Source organism: Dermacentor albipictus, unplaced genomic scaffold (genome assembly GCF_038994185.2).
Source record: "Dermacentor albipictus isolate Rhodes 1998 colony unplaced genomic scaffold, USDA_Dalb.pri_finalv2 scaffold_14, whole genome shotgun sequence".
NCBI lineage: Eukaryota > Metazoa > Arthropoda > Arachnida > Ixodida > Ixodidae > Dermacentor > Dermacentor albipictus.
In genome coordinates, this window is record NW_027225568.1 from 1,937,101 (window position 1) to 1,961,014 (window position 23,914).

Genomic DNA, 23,914 nt, shown 5'->3' on the forward strand with positions numbered 1-23,914 from the left:
TACTGAATCGTTCTTCGCGTAACAATATTTGCAAGTGGAAGCAATATAGAGTTGGAAGGAACAAGACTGTGTCGATATAAGCAGAGTGTTATGGTATACATAAAGCAAGGTGACACAATAGTTAGCAAAGGAAAAACCAACAAGTGGAATGGATGCAGGTGCCTGCAATAAGATGGCACATCTCATAACACCATAAAGTTGTACAATAGCTAGCAGAAAGTGTGTAATAAGCTATAATAGAAAATAACAGTGAAAACAGATGCTCATGAAAAAATGGCAGTCACTTCATGTCGAAATTTTAGGTTGGGACTATGAAAATGCAATGTAGCTGCTGGGAAAATGCAGCGAGGAATGTATCAACGGGGTTCCAATGTACTTGGTGTTTGTGCAGTGAAATTGACCTCCTGATTGAAACATTGATTGTGCACATGTAAGAAATTGGGATTCCTGTTTTAATTAATTATCATTATTATTACAAATATGTGGAAGGGGTCAGCAAGATTTGGTGCCATTGTGACTTTTTTTTCTCCTTTGCCACAACAGGTTTTGCCCTTCTCTCAAGTGACCTGGCGTGTGGAGCTCTTGCTGATCCTCCCCCCCCGCTGCTGTTCCCTATCAAGGGTGCACCCCCTTTCACCCCCTCTACGGGAGCCCTGCTGGCCGCTCCGCCGGCACTCGTCGCACCCCCGACTAAGGTAAGTGCCCTGTGTTAATCGGCATTGGGCAGCTGTTCGCATAATGCCTCGAGTCATCGCCCATCCCCGAGACATTGCCTGCGCTCTTTCCTCGTGGAGTACAGTCCACACCTGTTACAACATATCAGCATGCAACATACAGTATTTACTCGAATGTAACGCAACTGCGAACGTAATGCGAGATGAACGAAAAGATATGGGGGCCGCTATAACGTAAAGCTATTCCAAACTTTTTAATTCCAATTCTTTTTCCAATTTTTTTCAAACACCCCCACTTCGTCTGTCACGCGACGTCACGGAAACCGCGATGGCTCCCCGTCTGATATGACGCGACATACTGATTATGCATGATTGGACCAAACAAAAGAAAGATAGTTATTTCTGATTCGACGCCATTTCACCATTAGCTCACAGCTATTGGTGAGAAATTTTTGGCCTGCACCCACTTCACCCGCCTATCATGCAACGTCACAAAACCACGAAAACCGTGTCAAAGTGACGTGTGCACTTTCATCATCATCAGCCTGATTACGCCCACTGCAGGGCAAAGGCCTCTCCGTTACTTCTCTAACTACCCTGGTCATGTGCTAATTGTGGCCATGCTGTCCCTGCAAACTTCTTCATCTCATGCGCCCAGCTAACTTTCTGCCGCCCCCTGCTACGCTTCCCTTCTCTTGGAATCCAGTCCGTAACCCTTAACCCTTTCGCTGTCGGACGTTTCTGACCGTGACGCACCCCCAGTGTCGGCTTGGTTTCAGGGAACGAGCATAACAGGGAATGAACATAGCAATTTATTTTTGATTATGATTGGTATACAAATAACATAGTCAATGTAATATACGCATTTCAGTGTTCTGCAGCTGTTGTTAGTAAACATCATCATCATCATCATCAGCCTGACTATAAAATCCCTTCAACACCCGAATCTGACGATGCGGAACCCTCTTCCTCGCATGCGACTCTGTCTGAGTCCGAATCCGAGCTCGGCTCGTATTCTGAATCGGAATTGAGCCACCGCTCCAATGAGCAGACGAAGGTCCCGCGCGCTGAGCCATCCGAAAGTAACCGCGCGCAGGGAGGATGCGCTTTCAGTCGCCCGTACAACGGAGATAAATGGGACGTTGCGTGATCAAGATGACAGAGAGAGATGGAAAAAGGCTAAACAAAGTTCGAAGGGCTTTACGTTTACTGCTGCAAGTCGAAAGCGAGGGTGCGGCGAGAGAGCGAAAGCAGCAACGAGTCGCTCTTTTCGGAGAGGCAATGGCACGTGCGCCTGAACTTGACGCGCCATAGCAGGCACACCAACAGAAGAAAAATAAAAACCTTCAAACCAGCGGAGACGGCAGAACAACCCTTGAACCTATAACCACACGCGCGCGACGCATGATACAGCGAACACGGAGCCACCGCGCCACTCAGCAAAGAGAAAGTGGGGAGTGGCCGTCGCGCCCTACTCTTCAATACATGGAGTAACACAGGTCGGGGCGAATATACGAACTTGTAGAAAGAGTCAACAGAGTGCGTGGCCAATCCAGGAGCGCCAGCTTTGCGCTCTGGCGCGAAATTTTGAACGCACGATAGAGAACGTACCGGTACGTCAGTGACAGTTTTGGGGGGGAAGCGCGATGACGTACCGGTACGTCCGTGACAGCGAAAGGGTTAATGACCATTGGTTATCTTCCCTCCTCATTACATGCCCTGCCCATGCCCATTTCTTTTTCTTGATTTCAACTAAGATGTCATTAACTCGCATTTGTTCCCTCACCCAATCTGCTCTCTTCTTACCCTTAACATTACACCCATTACATTCTTCTTTCCATAGCTCGTTGTGTTGTCCTCAATTTACGTAGAACCCTTTTGGTAAGCCTCCAGGTTTCTGAAAAGGGTTCTACTTAAATTGAGGATGATGCAAAGGACGACTGAGGATGGCTTTAAAGATGCATTAATATGCCGAACAAAACTGTTTTTTTTTTTCTGAATAGCCACAGACTGCCCTGTTCCGAAAGGAATAAAAGATGGCTGCCACTGATGTGCCCAGGCACTGGCTACTTGAACATGCCGGAGAGCAGGGGTTTATTTGCATACAATAAAACTTTTTGCAGGGCTGTGTAACGTTTTCGAGCACTTTTGGTACGTTTATGACCTTGCTCTGCCAATTCTTCATTGCTGAGGATCCGTTTTAGTGGCATTCTTAACCTTCCATTGCATGCCACTGCGATTTTTGACCAGCCACCTCAATCTAAATAAGGGAAAGCGGACCAATCGCAGATGCCAGCACCACTCTCTTTATCCGGTTATCGATTTTCATTGCAGTGGCTCGGCCACATCGAATCCCTCTCCACTTGAGCGTGCTCCTTGCCTCTTGTGAGCCAATTAGATAAGACAAGCCACTCACTTTAGGCAATGTTATTCGTTTTTAAAGCAAACAAAAGTGACCGCCTATGAACGAAAAGAGCATTTAATTGGTCTGTTGAGACAACCCTGCGGGTCACCGCCCAATGCTTGCATCTGTGGTTATGCTAATTGACGTCAGGAGATTGGAATAAAAACATATTGGAATAGTTTTACGTTATAGTGCCCATGCTATCTTTATTCAAGAAATCAGTTTGGAAATAAATTCTCTTCACTTATTGACATTTGAGAAGGAGACTGAGCTTTCCATGGGCGGTATTCTCGAACAAACACTTTGGGAGATGTTCACTTTCATGAAATTTTTCGTGACTCGGCACTGAAAGTGTCTCCGACAAGTGTTTCTGAAGATATGCCAAGCTCATTATCAGTGCTAGTGCAGGGTTTCTACCAACTGGGAAAACTGGGAATTGTCAGAGAATTTGTGCTTCTGTCAGGGAAAATTAGCTGTAACTTTATTGCAAGGGAATGAAAATCGCGGTAATGCTGGCTTGAGTAACAGAGAGGAATCTCAACAAATTGTCTTTTAATGCTGTGTTGTTGGCTGGAGGAGTTGCCAGTGTACAGTGAACTTTCCGGATGCCCAATAATTCGGGCGGTTACACAAAACCACTACCTAGGTACCCCAGTATAAGAACGTCTGTGAAAGCGTATCTGAAATTTTGGACGCAGGAACTCTGTGCCGTTCGATTTTCCGGACTTTTTGCCATCACCGCAGCTCCGAAACAGCAGCAAAGCCACCACCGCTGCCGTTTTGAATACCTCGCCGCCTCGAATCGGCGCTCTCGCACGCAGATCTGCTGGCAGCTGTAGCCACCACTGCGGCAACGCTAGGACTAGCTGCTTCGACGTTTGCTATTAAGCTTCTTGCCGTTTAGTGCCGTGTTTTTTCATTGAAAGAATTCATCGCTGTCAGCAGTGGCGCCGATTTCGCCTTTGTAATCTTCGCAGTTGGCTTCGAAGCTAGGAAAGCGCAGTGGCGTTGCATAATGCCGGTTCCCGAAAGTCAGCTTCGCCTCAATACAGCAATGTTACACTGTGAAGCATATGCAAAAGTATTGCAGTGAAGCGTAGCAAGCGTCAATTGTCATGGAACTCGGTACGTATTCCCTAATTATATACGCATGCACCCACCGTCTCCTGTAACAGTATGAGCACAGATATGCCTAATGAGTGTACTGGCAGGCCTTCAGAGCTTTTTCGGATGTGCCTGTGGTGATTTGAGCCCTTAAGGGCAATAAAAGACATGCATTCAATTTTTTCAAACTGTCCGATTTTTCGGACGTTTTCGCGGCCCTTAGGGAGTCCGAAAAGTCAGACATTGACTGTGCAACTGACCAAGAGAATGCTTCAAATGGTCCGGGGAGCGAAGGCGCAGCAAAAGGAGGACTAGAACATAAAAAATTTATGCATCGAGGAATGAACAGGAAAGGAAGTGTGCCGCCTCTTCTTTGAAGGAGCTTGAGCTCAAAAAACAGTGTTGGCTTACGCCGAGATGCAGGTGCCCTCATATAAACCAAAATAAACTCTTTAAAGCAGTGAAACGCAACACTCGGGCATCGTGCGCATGTTGAGAGTATGTCAGGACAGCTGAGGTTGACTTACCAGCTGTTGTGAGAGAATCTCACTTGTGATAAACTTCGAACTTCACACCAACGAGCTTGCCATCAGTTGATAGAAATAGTTCATATTTGAAAATATTTGCTTCTGCATGCTTCTCCTTTTTATTCGTATTTGATAATGTTCGACTTGATTTGCAATAGGTTTTACCATTTCTTTTGAAGATATTTTATTCTCTGTGCATTTTACTAACCCCTCCCTACCGTTCTCTTTTGGAGTAAAATAAACGCTACTCCTCACTATTAAAAGTGGATTACATAGTCTTTTTATTTTTCAACATGCTTGCTAGAGAGTGACAGCATCGGGCGACATGGTGTCAGCCCATCTTGACATAAAAAAGTTCTGGGTCACTCAGGGAATTTTGCAAAGGCACTCAAGGAAAACCTGAAAAACTTGGGGAATTTGGAAATGCCAACTTGGTAGACACCCTGAAGAGAGCTTTTGGCTGTATACTTTGAGGGGTTTGGTGCCAAAACAAGCCAAGTCTCGTGAAAGTGAAACTATTTTCAAAAGCGATTGCCGGAAAATCAAATCATCCGTGCCTTCATGTTCGCTTGAGAGTAAGTACTTCGAAAAAGACTGCACAACCAAATTCAGGGACAGTACCAGGCTACTATGAGCCCCTTCCGACTGGCCCCGCATTTACAGAGGGCTTCCCATTAGTGCCACCATCCGAGAATTTTTGACTCATTGACATTGAGCCGACGAGGAGTTTCCCAGCTCCTCAGCCATCGAAATTACTCCTCTCTCGAAGCGGCCATCATATTGAACATTCTGTGTCGCCATAAAGTTGCGAATGAATGTAGTTGAAGCGCAAAAGGCCACAGGGTAATGCAGCATCGTAACTGTAATATTGCAGTCACAAGCGCTGCAAAAATGGCGTCAATTTCATCAAAAATGAAGTTTTTACTAGATGGTGGGAGTGTGTCCAGCACGGGCTTCTTGCTGAGACTTTTTTTGTTGAAAAGTTGGTGTCGCCGCCGTCTTCACCTGAATAAGTGGCCCTGCACACCGGCCCGACGCTTGTTGTGTCGGAGACCCTACTGCAGCTGCATAGAACTTTGACAGGCATTTCACTCTGTCACATCTAGTTTTTATACCAGGGGGTTTACCAACCAGGAGAACCGGGAATTCTCAAGGATTTTGAATAGTCTGGAAATACTCAGGGAAAACTCAAGGAATTATTTTAGATTTTATATTTATTCAGGGAGCTTCTTCACACCGAGTGAGCGAGTGACCCTCTCTGTCCATGCGCTCTTTTCATACATGCTGCGCCAGCGCACTATCAGCTGCGAGCGTTGGCACCGCCATGGGGCTGCAGTTACTATGGCCGAGGTTTTGTAGAAGTACTGTGAAATGGAACAGGTAAATGGTACTCCGCACCGCCGTCTTCCGTGTAGCGCACCCAGTGTGCCCAGTCAACCGAACCCTATTGGCTCCCTCCCGCAGCCTGTGCAAAGGAGCCAATTGCGACCAAAAAAAGTCGATCCCAGTTTGGCTCGATCATGACCAAAAAAGTGCCACCTGACAGCCGTATTAGATTTCCACGGAGTTGTGCTATTTTACCTCTGCTTTTTTAGCTTTTATGGATTGGTCGTTCTTATTGAATTACCACTTGTACCGAATTTTTTCGCTGTTCCTTTCACCTCATTATAACAAGGGTTTACTGCATGCCAGGAAACCCTCGAGTAAACTGGTTTACTGCATGTGCGAGCGAACTGCCATTTGAGAGCGACCAGCATCCAGGAAATGGCGAACAGGGGATCTGTTCTGTGACAATTACTTTCAGCAATACTATCGCCTCAGCCATCAGGCACACGCTGATTGGCTGGTTGGGCAAAATTGGATGAGCTGATTGGCTGGTTGAGCAATGCATCATGTGAAGGCGATAGTATCATTGAAAATGGTCGTCTGAGAATACCTTCCCAAGAAGGCACCGCTACTCATGGCTGCAATATTTCCATGTAAACCAGTTTATCTATTGTTACCTATTATAACTTTAACATTTTTATCACTTATTTGATCAGCTACGGGTTACTTTCAGGAAGATCTGATGGCTATTTATAAAATTTTGATGTAGAATTTACAGTGCGGGTGAAGATGCGTTTGCAGCCGCCTTAATTAGATGGTGCCACAACACTGGGGATGCTCATGATCTGTTGGGTTGCTGAGCACGAGGTCGCGGGATCGAATCCCGGCCGCGGCGGCCGCATTTCGATGGGGGCGAAATGCGAAAACGCCCGTGTACTTAGATTAGGTGCACATTAAAGAACCCCAGGTGGTCCAAATTTCCGGAGTCCTCTACTACGGCGTGCCTCATAATCAGAAAGTGGTTTTGGCACGTTAAACCCCATAATTCAACTCAATGCTCATGATCGCATTTATTGCGTGTCTCGTCTGAATTGTATCTTGTCGACTGTGCGCCTGCACAGAGTAGCAACACAGCTGTGCCCTTGTGGTTACCAATTTCAATGCTTGGGTGCTGTGGGGAGCTTTTCCTCTAGAGGTGGTTATATTAAGTCTATGCCATGTGCACCGCAGCCTCCTCAATTTTTTTAGCAATGCCACAGACGGTGCAGCGGTGTATCCTGCCTACCACATCCTGGCATGCATGGTTGACGGCTTTTCTGCCACTCGAACTTTTCATGCAGAAGGACGGTTGACATAACTTTTGCCTTGGCCGATGTTTTTAATTCTGACAGATGTACTTGCTAAACAGGCTCCAAGTACATGTTTGAAATGGCTGAAAACTTGTTGTTGTGTGTTGTCGCACTCATTAGGTCTCATTCTTTGTTGTGTGTGTTTGTGCGCTTCCAATCAGCCATGAGTTCGTTAAATCGAAACTGTATCATGAAATTACTCTGGTAAATCACGGTCAATCATGTTTTCAATGGTACTAAGATCGGGAAATAGTTCTTTACATCGCTAATTTTGTTAAATCATGGTTCATTATAGTATTCAGGTTTGACTATAACAATAGGCAGCCACCACACCATTAACTTGTGTTCTATGGTAACATAAACCGCTTAGTGCAATGTTCGCTTCATGCAATAATTATAACAAGTCAGTGTCCGATTTTTCGGGCTGCCTAGGGGCTGCAAAAACGTCTGAAAAATGCATACTGAAGAAACGAATGAATGCCTTTTACAGCACCCAAGGGCTCAAATTGCCACACGCACGTCTGAAATAGTTCTGAAGGCCTGCCAGTACACATATTAGGCACATCGGTGCACGTACTATGATAGGAGACAGTGGGTGCACGTGTGTATAAGGAATCATGCCATGTCCCTTGATAATTTCCCCTTCCCATTGTTAGTATGCTTCACCACAGTACTTCGTGTACGCGTCGCTGCATAACACTGCTGTACTGAAACAAGCTGAGTTTTGGGAACCGGCATTATGCAATGCACCATGCTTCTCGAGCTTCCAAGACATTGACGAGGATTACAAAGGAGGAGTCGGCGTCATTGACAACTGTGGCGAATTGGTTTAATGGAAAACACTGCACTGAACGGAAAGAAGCTTGGTAGCAAACGTCGGAGTAGCTAGGCCTAGCATTGCTGCGGTGGTTGCCACAGCTGCCAGAGCATCTGCGTGCGAGAGCACTGGTTTGATGAGGCGAGGTAATCTAAATGGCAGCAATGGTGGATACAATTAATGCCATTTCAGACCTGTGGTCATGACAAAAAGTCCAGAAAATCGGATGGCGAAGGTTTTTTGCGTCCAAAATTTGTGACGTTCTTATACATTGACTCTGTGGTGTACGTGGCGGTGCCGCGAAGGTGCCCGAATTATTGGGCATGTTTGAAAAATTGTGCATCCCAAAAATCGGCCGTTGACTGTAAAACTGGCTACTGGGCTTGTGCTCCAAATGAAAAAAGAATGCAAAATACATGGAACAAAAAAAAAGCACCACTTGTTTATCTCAGCGGTCATATCTTTGTTTTGGTTGTACCAATGAACCTTGGTTGGAGTGAGGCAGGCTTTTTCAGTCAGTTCGGTCGCACTTTCATGCTTTGGAATTTCGCATTTGTCTTCTTTTTGCCAAGATCAAATTTAAAGGGTTCATTGTGACAGTTAGCAGATTTTTAGAATGTTCGTTATATCTGGATGCCGTTTTTAATAGGCAGGGTCAGAAACATAAATGCAGTGAAATTTGGTCATTATAACCAATAAGTTGTTATATCAGGGATTGTTATAAGCTGGTATGACTCTAGTTGCACTCGCTCGGTGATTTGTAATTTCCGAGACAGTTCTTCCAAAAATGTATGGTAAGGCACCATTGCTGATACTGTACAGTCGCCAAGTGATAATTCTGACAGTTTTTCTGAAACTTCAGACATCTTAAGAGTGCTCCGCTCAATAATTCTGACATGTTGTGCAGAAAAAAAATGTTTGATACGTTGCCGGTGCCACCTTGATGCTGAAAGTAATGAAGCCTAGTCGACTCCACCCGAACCATGGCACTAGCCAAAACAAAGCCCCTAAGTTGTAAAATAACTGCATTTGCATGGCATTTGCGGTTTGTCATGCAAGTTCTGCATGTCAGATTATTTCTTGACGTGTTAAATTGTGACACTGTCTTGGGTGACTTCTTTGGCTGCTCTTGTGAATTTGGGGGGTCGCAGTTACCAGGCAGCTTAAATTGGTGGCAGTTCCGTGCTCTCCTTTCAAGAAGGCAGCAATTTCGATGGACAGTGGCTGCTGCATAGAAACCTGTGATCATATGCCTATCAGAATGTGGTTGGCCTCTGTTTAAGTTACAGTAAACGGAGATTTGATGCATTTGGCGCCTGTACTTTCATTTATTTATTTATTTTATTTATTTAACAATACTGTTGGCCGAAGGCCGTTACAGGGTGGTTTCAAGACAACAATACAAGATAGCAGCACTGCCGCAGTGTAGAACAGACAAAATAGACAAAATAAGGCATACTCACAGGCAAATGCACAATGCAAATCAAGAAGCAGCAAAAACAAATTGCAGTAGGGTGGTATTAATTGTACCATTGCCGCTGGAATTATCGTGTGTGTTAGAACCAGGAACATAAGTAAGACAAGTACCATTATTAAAGCAGTAGTTATGTACTTCTAGCCGAAGTAAAGAATTTTGTTAGTGTGGTTTCAAATTTATTTACATTGTCTACTGTTAGTAATTCAGGCGGTAGTGCGTTCCATTCCTCTATTGTTCTGGGGAAAAACGAGTAGTTGTGTGTATCTATTCGTGCTGGAATGGGTTGAATTTGCTCTAGGTTGCTGCTTCGTACTGTTCGAGACAGATGCTGTTTTATGTACTGCTGTGTATTAAGGTTAAACCAGTTATGGCGAATCAGGTAAAGAAATTTCAGTCTAGCTATCCTTCTGCGTTCGAAAAGTGGCGGTAGGTTGAGCTTGCTAAGCATTTCAGTTGCGGAGTCCGTTGAACGATATTTTGACAAGATGAATCTTGCCGCTCTTCTTTGAAGTTTTTCAATTCTATCTACCAGGGTTTTTTTATACGGATCCCACACGACGCTTGCGTACTCTAATGTAGGACGAACAAGCGTTAAATATGCAGCTAATTTAGCTTGCTGAGGAGCAAGCTTTAACTTTCGCCTCAAGTACCAGAGCTTTTTTTCAGCTGATGAGCATATGTTCGTTATGTGTGCTTTCCAGTTGAGGTCACTGGATATGGTAATTCCGAGGTACTTAATGTGATTTTCGCGGCTTACGACCTTACCATCTATCTCATAATCGAAGGAGTGTATATTTTTTATCTTCTTGGTTACCCTTATATACTTAGTCTTGCTGTAGTTTATTTTCATTTTCCACTTATTACACCAGTCGCTAATTCTTTTTAATGCGGAATTTAAGACGATCTGGTCATGGCGGCTGGATACTGTGGTATACATTAAGCAGTCATCTGCAAAAAGTCGAACTTTGATAACGGGGTTAATCTGGTCTGCAATGTCGTTTATATAACTGAGAAAAAGGACAGGGCCCAGCACCAATCCCTGAGGGACTCCTGACGTTACAGGCAACACTCCGGATGTCGCACCATTCACTTCCACAAACTGTGTTCTTACTAAATATGATTGAATCCATTTGACAATGTTTATGTTAATGCCGAGACTAAGCAGTTTATCAAGAAGTTCTGGGTGTGGAACGCGGTCGAACGCTTTTGAAAAATCGAGGCAAACAGCATCTAACTGACCTTTCTCGTTAAGTACGCTTGAAAAATCGTGTATGGTTTCGGTGAGTTGGGTAACCGTTGACAATTTTTGCCTAAAACCATGTTGGTTAGGAAGAAGGATATTAGCATTTTCCAAATATTTGAACAAGCTTTTTGATATTACATGCTCCATGATCTTGCAGCATGTAGAGGTAATTGAAATGGGCCTATAATTTTCGATGCTTTGTCTGCAGGGTGTCTACTAACCGGGAAAACCGGGAAAACCGGGAATTCTCAGGGAATTTGAACAGTCTGGAAAAACTCAGGGAAAACTCAGGGAATTTGTGCTTCTATCAGGGAAAATTAGCTGTAACTTTATTGAAAGGGAACGAAAGTCGTGTTAATGCTGGCTCCAGTAACAGAGGAATCGCAACGAATCGTCATTGATGCCGTGTCATCGGCACGATGTATTGCCAGAGTAGTTAACGACCGATTTTCTAGACGCCCGATTTTTCGGACATGCCCGATAATTTGCACGGTTTTGCGGCACCACCACGTACTCCATATAGTCAGTGCATATTGCCCTGACTGCAGGTCTGAAATGGCATTAATCAAAGCCGCCACCGCCGCTATTTTGATTATCTCGCCGCCTCGAACCGGCACTCTCGCAGGCAGATCCGCTGGCAGCCCCACGACCGCGGCAACGTTAGGCCTAGCTGCTTCTATGTTCGCTATTAAGCTTCTTGCCGTGCGGTGCCGTGTTTTTCATTGAAATAATTCGCCGCTATCACCAATGGCACCGACTCCGCCTTTTTAATCCTCGCGATTGGCTTTGAAGCTCGCAGAGCACAGCGTGTTGCGTAATGCCAGTCTCCGAAAGTTAGCTTCGCCTCAGTACACTAGTGTTAGGCGGTGAAGCGTAACAAGCGTGGGAAAGGGGGCAATTGTCACGGGACACAGTATGTATTCCTTAAAAACACATGCGTGCACCCCGTCTCCTGTCACAGTACAAGACCTGATATGCCTAATAAGCATACTGGCAGGCCTTCAGAGCTTTTTCAGACGTGCCTGTGGTAATTTTAGCCCTTAAAGGCAGTTAAAGACATGCATTAATTTTTTTCAGACTGCCCGTTTTTTTTTTCTTTTTTTTGCGGCCCCTCGAAAGTCCGAAAAATGAAATGTTGACTGTACAACTGACCAAGGGGATGCTTCAGATGATCCATGTGGTGAAAGCGTGGTAGTAGGAGGATGAGAACAGAAAGGACCAACGCATTGAGGAATTAACGGGTCAAGCTCAAGCTCAAGCGCCTTTTTGAAGGAGCTTGAGCTAAAAAAAACTAAGTGTTGGCTGACGCTGAGACACAGGTGTCCCTCATCCAAACCAAAATAAATTGTTTAAGCAGTGAAACCCAACACTGAGATGTTGTGTACAGGCTGAGAGTATGTCAGGACAGTTGAGGTTCACTTCCCAGCTGCTGAGAGAGAACCTTAGTTGTGACAAAGTTCAGGTCCTCATACAGATGAGCTTGCTATCAGTTGATAGAAATAGCTGATATTAAAAAATATTTACTTATGTATGCATCTCCTTTTCATTCGTATTTGAAAATGTTCGACTCAATTTGGAATGAGCTTTACCATTTTTTTCGCTGTGCATTTTACTAACACCTTCCTTGTGTTTTCTTTTTAAATAAAATAGATATTACTCCTTACTATTCAAACTGGATTAAGTCATTTTTTTGTTTCAGCATGCTTACTAGAGAGTGACAGCATCGGGCAATGTGGTGTCAGCCTGTCTTGACATAAAACAAGGTTCTGGCTCATTCAGGGAATTTCGCAAAGGTGCTCAGGGAAAACCTGGAAAACTCAGGGAATTTGGAAATGTCAACTTGGTAGACACCCTGGTCTGTTGCCGGATTTATAGATGGGGACAACTCTACCTGTCAGCCAGTCAGATGGTAATTTGTGCTGCTCTAGGGACCCCTTAAAAATTATACAGAGATACTTAGATATCCATTCCGCGTATCGTTTTAAAAATTCATTTGGGATGCCATCAGGACCGGCTGATTTTTTTTGTGTCTAAGTTAAGGAGTAGTGCATATATCCCCTCTTCAGAGAAAACGATGTCTGGCATAGGCAACCTACCCTCGGTGCGATTTTCATCAAGGTCAGTGGAAGATGGCTCCGGTGGAGCGAACACAGAATGGAAATATTCATTATATTTTTCAGCAATTTGAGCACAGTTGTTAATTATGTTGCCATCAATGCAGACATATTGTATTTGTTCGTGTGACGGGGCAAGATGACGCCAAAAACGCTGTGGTGAATCTCTCATGAAATTGGGTAGCGTCTGTGAGTAAAAGTGTTCTTTCGCCGTTACGAGCATGTGCTTAAGGGTCTGGGAAAGCTGCGAAATCTCCATTTTGTTCCTCTCTTTATTCCTACTTCTGCGTCTTATTCTTCGTTTAAGCTGTATTATATTGCGGTTAATCCAAGGATTCCGCTTCTTTACTACCTTGATTCGCTTTGGCACGAACTTTTCCAGACAGTAGATCACCGTATTCTTAAACTTATTCCACAAGATGTTGACGTCAGTCGCCCCATCGAACGAGTACAGCGACATTTCAAGACAGTCTAAGATGCTAACATCATCGGCGTTGCTATAATCTCTTATACAGATAGTTGGCCTCTTTGAATTCTTCGTCGGGACGGCCTCCTTTACACAAAGCAAAACCATTTTATGATCAGAAATTCCGTCTTTGACGGAAACACTACAATCTGGTACATTGCTTTAAATAAGCACAAGATCAAGTAAGGATTCTGAGGTCTGTGTAACCCTAGTACTTTCAGGAACTATTTGCTTGAGGTCGTAACTGAAAGTCAGGTTTAACAAAGCTTCACAATGTGCAACATCTGTAGTACCCACTGCAAGATCAACCCAATCTATTCCCGGTAAATTGAAATCTCCTGCAATAATGACTTGAGTGTTAAGAGGAACATTGTTGCACATATAATCTTGAAGGCATTGTACAAATGAAAGAGGAGCATCCGGAGGTCGATAGACAGCTGCAATAATAAAAGGAACGCCTAGAAACTCTGTTCTGCACCAAATGTTTTCAGTATTAGTGCAGTCATCCAGAACGATCAGCTCAATGTCTTCTTTACAAACAACAGCCACGCCTCCACCACGCGTTCCACGGTCCTTGCGGATCATGATATAACCCGGAGGGATTAATTCACTGTCTTTTATTTCGGGGCGTAGCCACGTTTCTGTGAGAACAACGACATCTGGCTTGTACTGTAAAAGAAGGTGTTCAAATTCGACTGTCTTGTTTGCCAGGCTACGAACGTTGACATTAATCAAGTTCAAATCTCTGGGTTTGCTTTCTCTTTGTCACTTTGTTATACGCGAGCTTGACCCTCCCTTAACCACCTTCTTTCGACACTTTTTTTCTTCGTCCCAGATAAACGTGTCGTTGTCGATCAAGATCTTATCACGCACGAGGCGAACCTTCATTCCTCTGGCCTTTTCAGCTTTTGCACTTTCCCAAAGGCATTTACGCTTTCGTAGCGTCACCTCGGAAAAATCATCTGCAACTGATATACTGCTGCCCTTTAGCTTTCTGCAGTTCTGGAATATTTTCGCCTTCTCGTTGTAGTAAAAAAATCTTACAATAACTGGTTGATATTTATTCGTCCGTTGTCTTCCAATTCTGTGAATTCTTCCAACTGTACTGACTTTCACTCCAAGTTTCTCCTCAAATACATCTCGCAGAACTCGCGTTTTTAATTCATCATTCGTTTCAGTAGTACTCTCCGTTATTCCGAAGACAATTAAATTGTTTCTACGACTTTGATCTTCTAAATCAGCCATTCTTTCTTGGCTGTACTGCAGAGCACTACCTATGTTGTTAATTTCTGTTTGAAGGCGCTCTATTTTTCCTTCATTTTCCTCTACAGCTCTCATGGTCAATTCCATCTCCGATATCTTCTTGTTTATGACTTCTAACTGGTTGGAAAAGGTAGCCTGTGTTGTTCTTACTTGTTTTATATCCTCACTCATTAGTTTTTGCCCTTCCAAAATTTCCGCGAGCATTCCTTCAACTGTTTTGGGCCCAGGATTAAGCTCAACATCACCAGACAGTATCAGCAACATGGAAATACATTCCAGGGCACAAGAAGCACATAGTTCGGGGCATGGCAGAACAATAATAAACCGGTCGTCACTTCTGAAGCACTTCTCAAATTTACTAACCTGTAACAACAGAATGGCCGGTTCAGTCTTCATGACAGCACTTTCGCCATGCCCACGGGATTGCTGCGTGCCGACTGCACTTATATAGCTGCTGCGCTGGGATGTCACTATCGTTATCGGTGCTGTTCCGTGCGCATGCTCCAGTCCAGAAGTAGCAAGCTGCCACGATGTTCCTTGGATGCGACGTACCTCGCAGCTGGCGATGGCTGTTTCCTTGCTTGAAGTGTATGCCGAAATGGGTGCATTGCACAGGAAAACCTGTAACAACAGAATGGCCGGTTCAGTCTTCATGACAGCACTTTCGCCATGACCACCAATCTGTGACCACTCATGACAATGGCCAAAATACAGACCAACCAGGTTGTGGAATAAAGACTTATTTGTTAATAAATTTGACACTTTGGACTTTTGGGTGGTCCCCACAGAATCTGAGTTATCGGTCAGTGACTGTATTGCGCTGTACATTATAGAGCATGACAACTAGAGGCTGGATTTTTAGGCGCTAGAATTGTGGGTTTTAGGCACCTAAAACAGGCACTTGAAGTGTATTTTATTATGCACTGAAAATTGTTCAGAAACGACTTCTTATTGAAGATTCATTGTCAATTTTCATGGTGAGAGACCTGAAGTAGTGTTCATTGTGAGTTAAAGACCTTATTGTGCAAGCCAACGATACCAAGGGTCTTTATTGGGCACATGAGCAGCCGCTTTTTTGTCAACCCACATACTGCAACCAGCATGTTTAATACGTCAGTTCATACGCACTGTGCAGGTAGTGCATATATACAGTATTTATTCGCATAATGATTGCACTCGCGTAATAATCGCACCCCTGAATTTCGTCGTCAAAATTCAATTTTTTTTAAATTTTCCCGTGTAATGATCGCACCCCAAGCTTGCCGTAGCGATATGTCGTGTGCCAAGTCTAGCTAATAATGTGTCAAATGCTACGCAAACGACTCTTCAAGACAAACCAGGCGGTCTGCGTGCACCAAACATTTTTAAGCAAATGCCCCATTTCATTCCTTTTGTCACTTTCCGCACGCCCATGAAAAAAAAAAAGCTACAACCAAACTTGCCTTTATTATGTGTAAGCTTTATAATGGTTGGGGTCAACAACAACAAAAAAGGCGCCTTTCCATTCTTCTCGTCTGCATTTGAGGGCACACAACAAATCGTGAGTGGCAATGATAGTAGCCGCGTTTACACTGATACGTTAAAAGTGTACCTATTTATGCGCCGACGCTTGTAGCACAGCTAAGATATTCACCCACCCTTAGCGGAAACGTGCTGTATTAGGATAGTAGTGAAGACAAATGCCGCAGTTTCCGCAGCATGCCCGCCATGTGTTTCTATGTCACTGGCAGCCTTAGCGCACCCATCTGTTTCTGTACCCTCAAAGTGGACATGGCTACATTATTGCCGCAAACTTGTCGATATTAACGATATTATTCATTACTGATACGGAAGGAACTGTTTCAATGCACGTAATGTACTCACGAGAAAAAAACGAAATCGCGTTCGGCGTGCTCGGCTTGCTCCGCCGGCCGCCATCTTTGTTTTGGTGTCCCGCACTACATTCAACAGCAGCCGCCTATTTGTTGACCTGTTGTAATCCCGCAGCAAATGGGAAATGAAAAAAAAAAACAATTTTTTTTTCCTTTTTGCTGGAAATATAACCTGCGTAATGATCGCACCCCTGAATTTGCGTCAATTTTTTTACAAAAAAGTGTGATCATTATGTGAGTAAATACAGTACTAGCCAAAATATCTGCTGACAATCTCACCAAGTGGAGCAAGCATGGAATTATGCCAAAATATGCCATGCACAAAATATGCACAAAATATGCCATGAAAGCCGCTAAATAGTTAATGATACAAAGCAAAATTCGTGCCTAATAAATTAGTCAAGCAATGCTTCAGTAAGAAAAGAAGTGTTGAATATTATACGCTCTTCTCACTCACATTAAGCTTGTATAGATGTAAACAAGTGTTGATTATCGACAAAAGTGAATGTGATTTTTTTTGTATTTCCATATTTTTTTAGGGCATCACACTTACCGTGATTCTTGTGTGTTCCCCTCTGTGACCTAGAAAATTGTTTTGACCTGAAAAAAAAAAAAAGAAAACCTCTTTTGTTCCTTGTTTACGCAGGCTGCAATCTTGCACAAACTTTTTCCACATGTGCTGCAATACACATTAGATGCATTAAACGTTATGGTGCAGTAGCTATGTCACACCTCGCGAACTGTTCACGAGACCCGTTCTGTAAGTGCTCTTTCAATATCACTGTTACTTTGCAAAGCTTTTTTTTTCTATGATCACACGTCAACACAGCACTAGGTACCTCCTTATGTACACTTATTTAAATAAAAAGAGTGGGGCAAAGCTTACTGCCTTAGATGAACTGCCATGGGTAAGTGTTCTCTCTACAACTGCAGTCCATAGTGGTTCCGACAAACTTTGCATGCTTCCATATAAAATATTGGCATTGTGCTCTACACTCACCACTCTTTCCATGCTATAGCCAACAACTCACCTTTATCAAAATGATGTGCATCTTTCTCTGTAATCTCCGCTCTCACTGTAACATGGGAGTTGCATGTCCATTGCCAAAGAAACTGACTTTTTGTGAACGTTTTCTGTCATTACTAACCAGTGTTATATCAGAACGGCAAGTTGGGCCAGTTGGTTGGGATTCATGGTAAGGTTTGTAACCGCATCCAAGAAAAGGACAACAGAAGCGCCGTGTCGTCGTTTTATTCCTTCTGTTGTCCTTGTCTTGGGTGCACTATTACAAACCTTACCATGAATTCCAGTGTTATATGGTGGCATATGGTGAGATACCTTCAAAAGATCAATAAATGTTGTCACGTAAGTCCTTGTCTGCTAGTTGCATTTCCATGTGCATTTGGCTTTAGCAACAGCATCTGCTAAAGCTGCTTGGTCTCACTGAAAGAAGAATTTGCTTTTGAAACACAATTAGTGCTCCTGTGAAGGATTTTCAGGCGCTAAATGCAATATAGGCTTACAAAGGCGCAAATAAACGAAATAGGCTTTTATAGGCACCATAAAGTCGGTGCTAAACCACTCTTAACCTATAATCCAGGTTCATAAGGGCACTGCCCCGACACATGGGAAGAAACAGGCATGGGCCTATAATCTTGTCTCTTGTGATAACACTGTACATTATCGAGCATGATATTCAAAAGAGCTCTCTTTTGCTCTAACTCCGTTTTAGAGTTAAACCTTGATGTAATGAAGTAGGTAAAATTGATGATTCGCTTCGTTATATCGAAATTTCGTTGTATTGAAATTCGACCTTTTATGCAACTAAGTACAGTCACTGATCGATTTTTCTTACATAGAAAGGGATCACAAAATTTTCTAGATTATTGGGCAATCCAAAAAAGTAAATCAGAATGAGAAAACAATTCATTGTGATGAATTTGGGAGTTGGCAACGAATGATACAGTTTCCTGCTACATCGATGATATCTTCACATAGGCGGTACGAATTAAGCGAAGCCAGCCATGCTTTCGCATGCACTCTGCCCCCACGGCTGATGGCGTCGTCCCAGTGCAGGCGACACTGTCGGGAAAAGCACCGGTTGTGAGGAACAGATGCTTCGTCTGCCTCTTGCCCCAGCGAGTCACCCAAACTTGGGGTTACACAACCTCCAATACTAAACAGCTTACATGGTGCCATGGCGTCTCAGCAAGTCCACTCTTTACACATGCAGTGTATGCGCTCAGCCGCACTTACAGCCACGCACAGCCATGGGCGAGGCACTCGCCAGAAGTCTATATGCGCTCGAACTTACCCCCCACTTTGCCCCCCTTGCCCCTCGTGCGCACTTGATCGCGTTGCCGTGAGCTCGCACCCATCCCTCTTTCCCTTTGCTTGCGCAGAAAGGCATCACTCCTGAAGCCACCTTCTTCCTTTCTCACCCTCACACCTAAAGTACAAAGTGTGCAGGGCACGAGAAGATCTTATCACACTTCGACTTTATACAAAACATGATATGACTTCACTTTGGCGGTCGCTCTTGTCACGCCGCACGCAATTTGAGAAGTGCGTTTGCTAACAGCTGTTTGCAATTCAATCATTTGATCATCTGTGTCTGCGGAAGCTTCCATTTATTGCCTCAGCATTCTTTTGCGACGGAAACGAAATTTCATTAGATTGAAATTGCATACAAAGACAGTTACCGTAATTACTCGAACCTAGGCTAACTCTGATTCTAAGCCAACCCCGCATGTCCGAAGCCAAAAAAAAATTTAAAAACTTACGTCGAATGTAGGCCAAATAAAGAAAGTGAGGACAGCGCTCACAAAATGATAAGAGCATTTATTTAATATGAGCATGCCAAGCTCACTCTACGTCATCACCACTGTTAGCCTTCTCCCTATAGTCCAGACCACACGTATGCTTGCGGATGCGCGCAAGCTCGCGTCTGCGCACCCATGCGCATGCACAGACTGTGAGGCCTTGCACACGTCAAAATGCGGCGCGATCTCGGTGAACAGCTCCTCTCTGTTATTGCACGCTTGTCTTCCTTATCGCTGTCATCTCCTCACTGTGGCATGCGCAAAAGCATCTCCTGTTGCCCTTTGCAACGAAGGACGTTTTTCTCAGTGATGCTGAAGTCCTGCCTGGCTTACTATGCCTCTGGGGCTTGCACGCACCCCACGCTGATACCATAGAACCAGCTCCGATACGACACAGGTCAAAGTGACATCGCTCGTGTACTTCAACTGGCTTACTGGTCCGGCTAGTAGTGGCTGCGATATTGACTTTTCTGTAGTCGGATACAACTTTAGAAAAAAGGGGGCGTTTACTCCTCCGAGGCGGATGCACACAACCATCCACCAATGGGCGCGCACTCTGGACCGACGTCATGCGCCGGACGGCCGGTGACTTCGCCGCTTCGGTCATCTGGGCGGGGCCTCCCCTTTTTTTAAAGTTGTATCCGACTATAGATGGCATTAGCTATGGACCATATTTATTATTTTCAGTTACAAACAGGCGCATTTCTTAAGATCCTCAAATCTAAGCCGACCCTAGAGTTTTGTGTATGATTTGGAAAAAAACTATCGGCCTAGATTCTAATACATACGGTATATTGAGGTTCTAAATACCTAGTGTTCTATGGACAAGATGTTATGAAAATTTAAATACTCCGTTATATTGAGAATCTCATTATATTGAAGTTCATTATATCGAGGTTTAACTGTATTCGAATTATTTTCTGGTCCCCTTAGAGTTTGAATTTAACGATGTTCCATTATACTGTAAAGCACCGCCAATGTGTAGGCCACTGTAATAAAGGCTGTGATGTCAATTTTCCAATTTCTTTTTAACTTGACCTTCCAGTAAATTAGGCTGACCTTGCTCGTCCTGGTGACACTTTCTTTTTTTCTTTTGGGCGCAGGGAAGCGAGTCCTGGGCGGGGCAACCCCAGGTGCCAACGTCAGTGGGCCCCTGGCTCCTGAACCAGCTGGAAGAGTCGGCACAGTTTTGTTCCGACAACTGCTGGACCCACCAGGGACACTGAGAGGGGGCCACACCCACTGCGGACAGGGCCCCATCCACCGCAAACATTTGTAGACAAGGTGTCGACCTTGTCATCGTCGTGTCGGAGCAGCATCTACCCAGCCACACAGTCATTGAACCATACTTGCGCGGCCATTGGATCTTGAGGAAGCCAGCCAAATTATCGTTATATGGGAAGAGCAAAGAGCAGTCCCACGCTGCTGGATGTGTCTGAGGTCAGGCCGCACCTTCCATTTCTGGAAAGGGCGACATCGGGGCTGTGACCCCACCACTTAGGAAGCTGCCCTTGTAACCTTCGAGTTTGCCGTTATGATCAGCGGGAAAGAGGTGGACGAGGGCTCTTGGCGCACAGTGTGCCAGGTCGTCTAGCATGTCAATGACCAAGACTTCTACCGCTCACTGACTTGGAAATTTCCCAAGAAACTCTGGAAATTTTTCTTTTGTGTATATGCTGTAGCACATGCTTGGCTAGCCAAAACATGCTCACTGCGCAGTGTTTTAGAAACACAGTGGCGTGTGGGTTTTGCCACAAATTTAAACAGTGGTCCTGAAGAATGTGTGGGAGGCCTGTGGGAAGTGGCAGATTATTGGTGCGTGTTGTAATGCACCGCATCCGTCAGTTCCTCGCCAGACATCGCATGTGTGCTTTTGTAAGTGGGGCCATTCTGGGGGTGGTCGCAATGCGACACTTAAGGCTGAGGGACATCTTGGGATGTTGCTTAAATCAAATATATTAAGCAAGAAATGTACTTCAAATCAAGAAAAGAAACGCTGCTTTGCTGAGCACAACTGTGGTAATAATAGCTGGCAGTGGCCCTTTTCTCTGTGTTGTATATCCGGTTCACAATCTTCAAAGTGTAGTTGTTGTTTCCTCGTCATTGTTCTTTTTTTTTTTTACACTTTACTTTCACGTGCACCTCAAAATCTAGTTCATTTGTATGCTTGTCATATGTATGAATGAATGTATTATGGTGTGAATGTTGCTAGACTTTATGAGGAAGCATTGTTATTGGCTGGTGAGGGGTGCACTGTAGTCTTCCACAAAAGAACTACCGCTTGTCACTCTTGATTGCAGGCCCATTTGTTTTTTCCAGTGGGCTGCTCACCTTGTGAAGTTGAGGAGGATGCTAAGATATTGCTGGACAACCTTTACTGAACTTGAAATTCCTTTCCCTCGCACAGTTTTGCTAAAGGCACATTTATGCGAGTTTTTGGGAAACTACTGCATGAGCTGTGGCTTTCTCAAAATTGGACCGTGCACTGAAGCTGAGATTTCTTTGGTAGCAGTTGTTTGAACAGGGTTCATGAATACACCGTTAATGTGAAGCATACTTTGGCTTATAACTGGCACTTTTGCTGTAGGTCGGTAGGTTCTTGTCTCGCATCATTTTGGGTCTCCTTAATAAAAAAAAAATTGCTCAACAGCCTGATGCTGTAACCGTTAGGCCAAAATCGCACACATACTTCTCTCATGCCAACGGCATCTAGATCTTTGAGACCATTGACAGTCTGTCACATATTGTAGCATGAGCTATGTGATGAGGTTGCACATGTGCACAAGCAGGGTGATATCGTCAGCAATCTCGAAGGTATTGAAAAGCAGCGAAAGAATTCTATACCAACCTGTGCAGTACCCAGAGGACTCAATTCAATACAATAGTGAACAGGATACAGAAACTCCTATAACTAGCGATGAAGTTAGAACGACCGTGCAAGACATGAAACAGGGAAAAGCGGCAGGAGAAGATAGAATAACAGTTAATTTGATCAAAGATGGAGGAGACATAATTCTTGAAAAACTGACGGCCCTTTATACGTACTGTCTATCGACTTCAAGGGTCCCAGAGAACTGGAAGAATGCCAACATTATACTAATCCACAAAGAGGGAAATGTCAAAGAATTGAAAAATGATAGGTCCATTAGCTAACTTCTAGTGTTGTATAAAATATTTGCCGAAATAATCTCCAATAGAATAAGGGCAGCACTTGACTAATCAAGGGAACAGGTAGGTTTCAGGAAATGATACTCTACAATGGATCACATTCATGTTATTGGGTTATTGAGAAATCTGCAGAGTACAATAAGCCTCTCTATATGACTTTCATAGATTACGAAAAGGCATTTGATTCAATAGAGATACCAGCAGTCATAGCAGTCATAGAGGTACAGGCGGCTTACGTAAATACCTTGGAAAATATCTACAGAGGTTCCACAGCTACCTTAATTTTACACAAGAAAAGCGGGAAGATAGCTATAAAGAAAGGGGTCAGACAGGGAAACACAGTCTCTCCAATGCTATTCACTGGGTGCTTGGAAGTATTCAAGCTATTAAACTGGCAAGGCTTAGGAATAAGGATGACATTGTTCTATTCAGCAACAATGCAGACTAATTACGACAAATGATTGAAGACCTTAATGGAGAGAGTGTGAGAGTGGCGTTGAAGATTAATATGTAGAAGACAGAGATAATGATGAATAGCTGGGCAAGGGAACAACAGTTTAAGATCGCAAGTCAGTCTCTAGAGTCTGTGAAGGAGTATGTTTACCTAGGTCAATTAACCACAGGGAACCCTGATCATGAGAAAGAAAAGGATAAAAATGGGTTGGATCGCATACGGCAGACATTGCCAGCTCCTGACTGGAAGCTTAGCATTATCGTTGAAAAGGAAGGTGCACAATCAGTGCATTTTGCCAGTGCTGACGTATGGGGCAGAGACTTGGAGGCTGACAAAGAAGCTTGAGAACAAGTTAAGGACCGCGCAAAGAGCGATGGAACAAATATTGCTAGGCATAAAGTTAAGAGACAAAAAGAGAGCGGTTTGGATCGGAGAGCAAACGGGTATAGACAATATTCTAATTGACATCAAGAGAAATAAGTGGAGCTGGGCAGGTCACGTAATGCGCTGGTTAGATAACCATTGGACCATTAGGATGACAGAATGGGTACCAAGAGAAGGGAAGCGTAGTAGAGGAAGGCAGAAGACTAGGTGGTGCGATGAAATTAGGAAATTCGTGGATGCTAGTTTGAATCTGTTGGCGCAGGACAGGGGTAATTGGAGATCGCAAGGAGAGGCCTTTGTTCTGCAGTGGACATAAAACAGGCTGATGATGATGATGATGATGATGATGATGATGATGATGTGTCACTTTCAATTTGGCCTCAAACTTGCCACTTCTTTGCATGTGTCACGTCATGTAGCTAAAACAAAGCAAGTGTGTGTCAGCTTCTT

The 23,914-nt window shown here is 44.1% G+C and overlaps 1 protein-coding gene across 11 annotated transcripts in view; it reads left to right on the forward strand.

Moving 5' to 3' along the window:
- Positions 1 to 22,236, forward strand: part of roq (RING finger and CCCH-type zinc finger domain-containing protein roquin) — a 151,078-nt gene extending 128,842 nt beyond the window's left edge. For all 11 annotated transcript variants that reach the window (XM_065447691.2, XM_065447690.1, XM_065447693.1 and 8 more), the window contains 2 exons: positions 544 to 695; positions 20,562 to 22,236. In XM_065447691.2, the coding sequence (XP_065303763.1) occupies positions 544 to 695; positions 20,562 to 20,684 (275 nt within the window). In that variant the 3' untranslated portion in view covers positions 20,685 to 22,236. The remainder of the gene's footprint in view (positions 1 to 543; positions 696 to 20,561) is intronic.
- Positions 22,237 to 23,914: the final 1,678 nt, after the last annotated feature.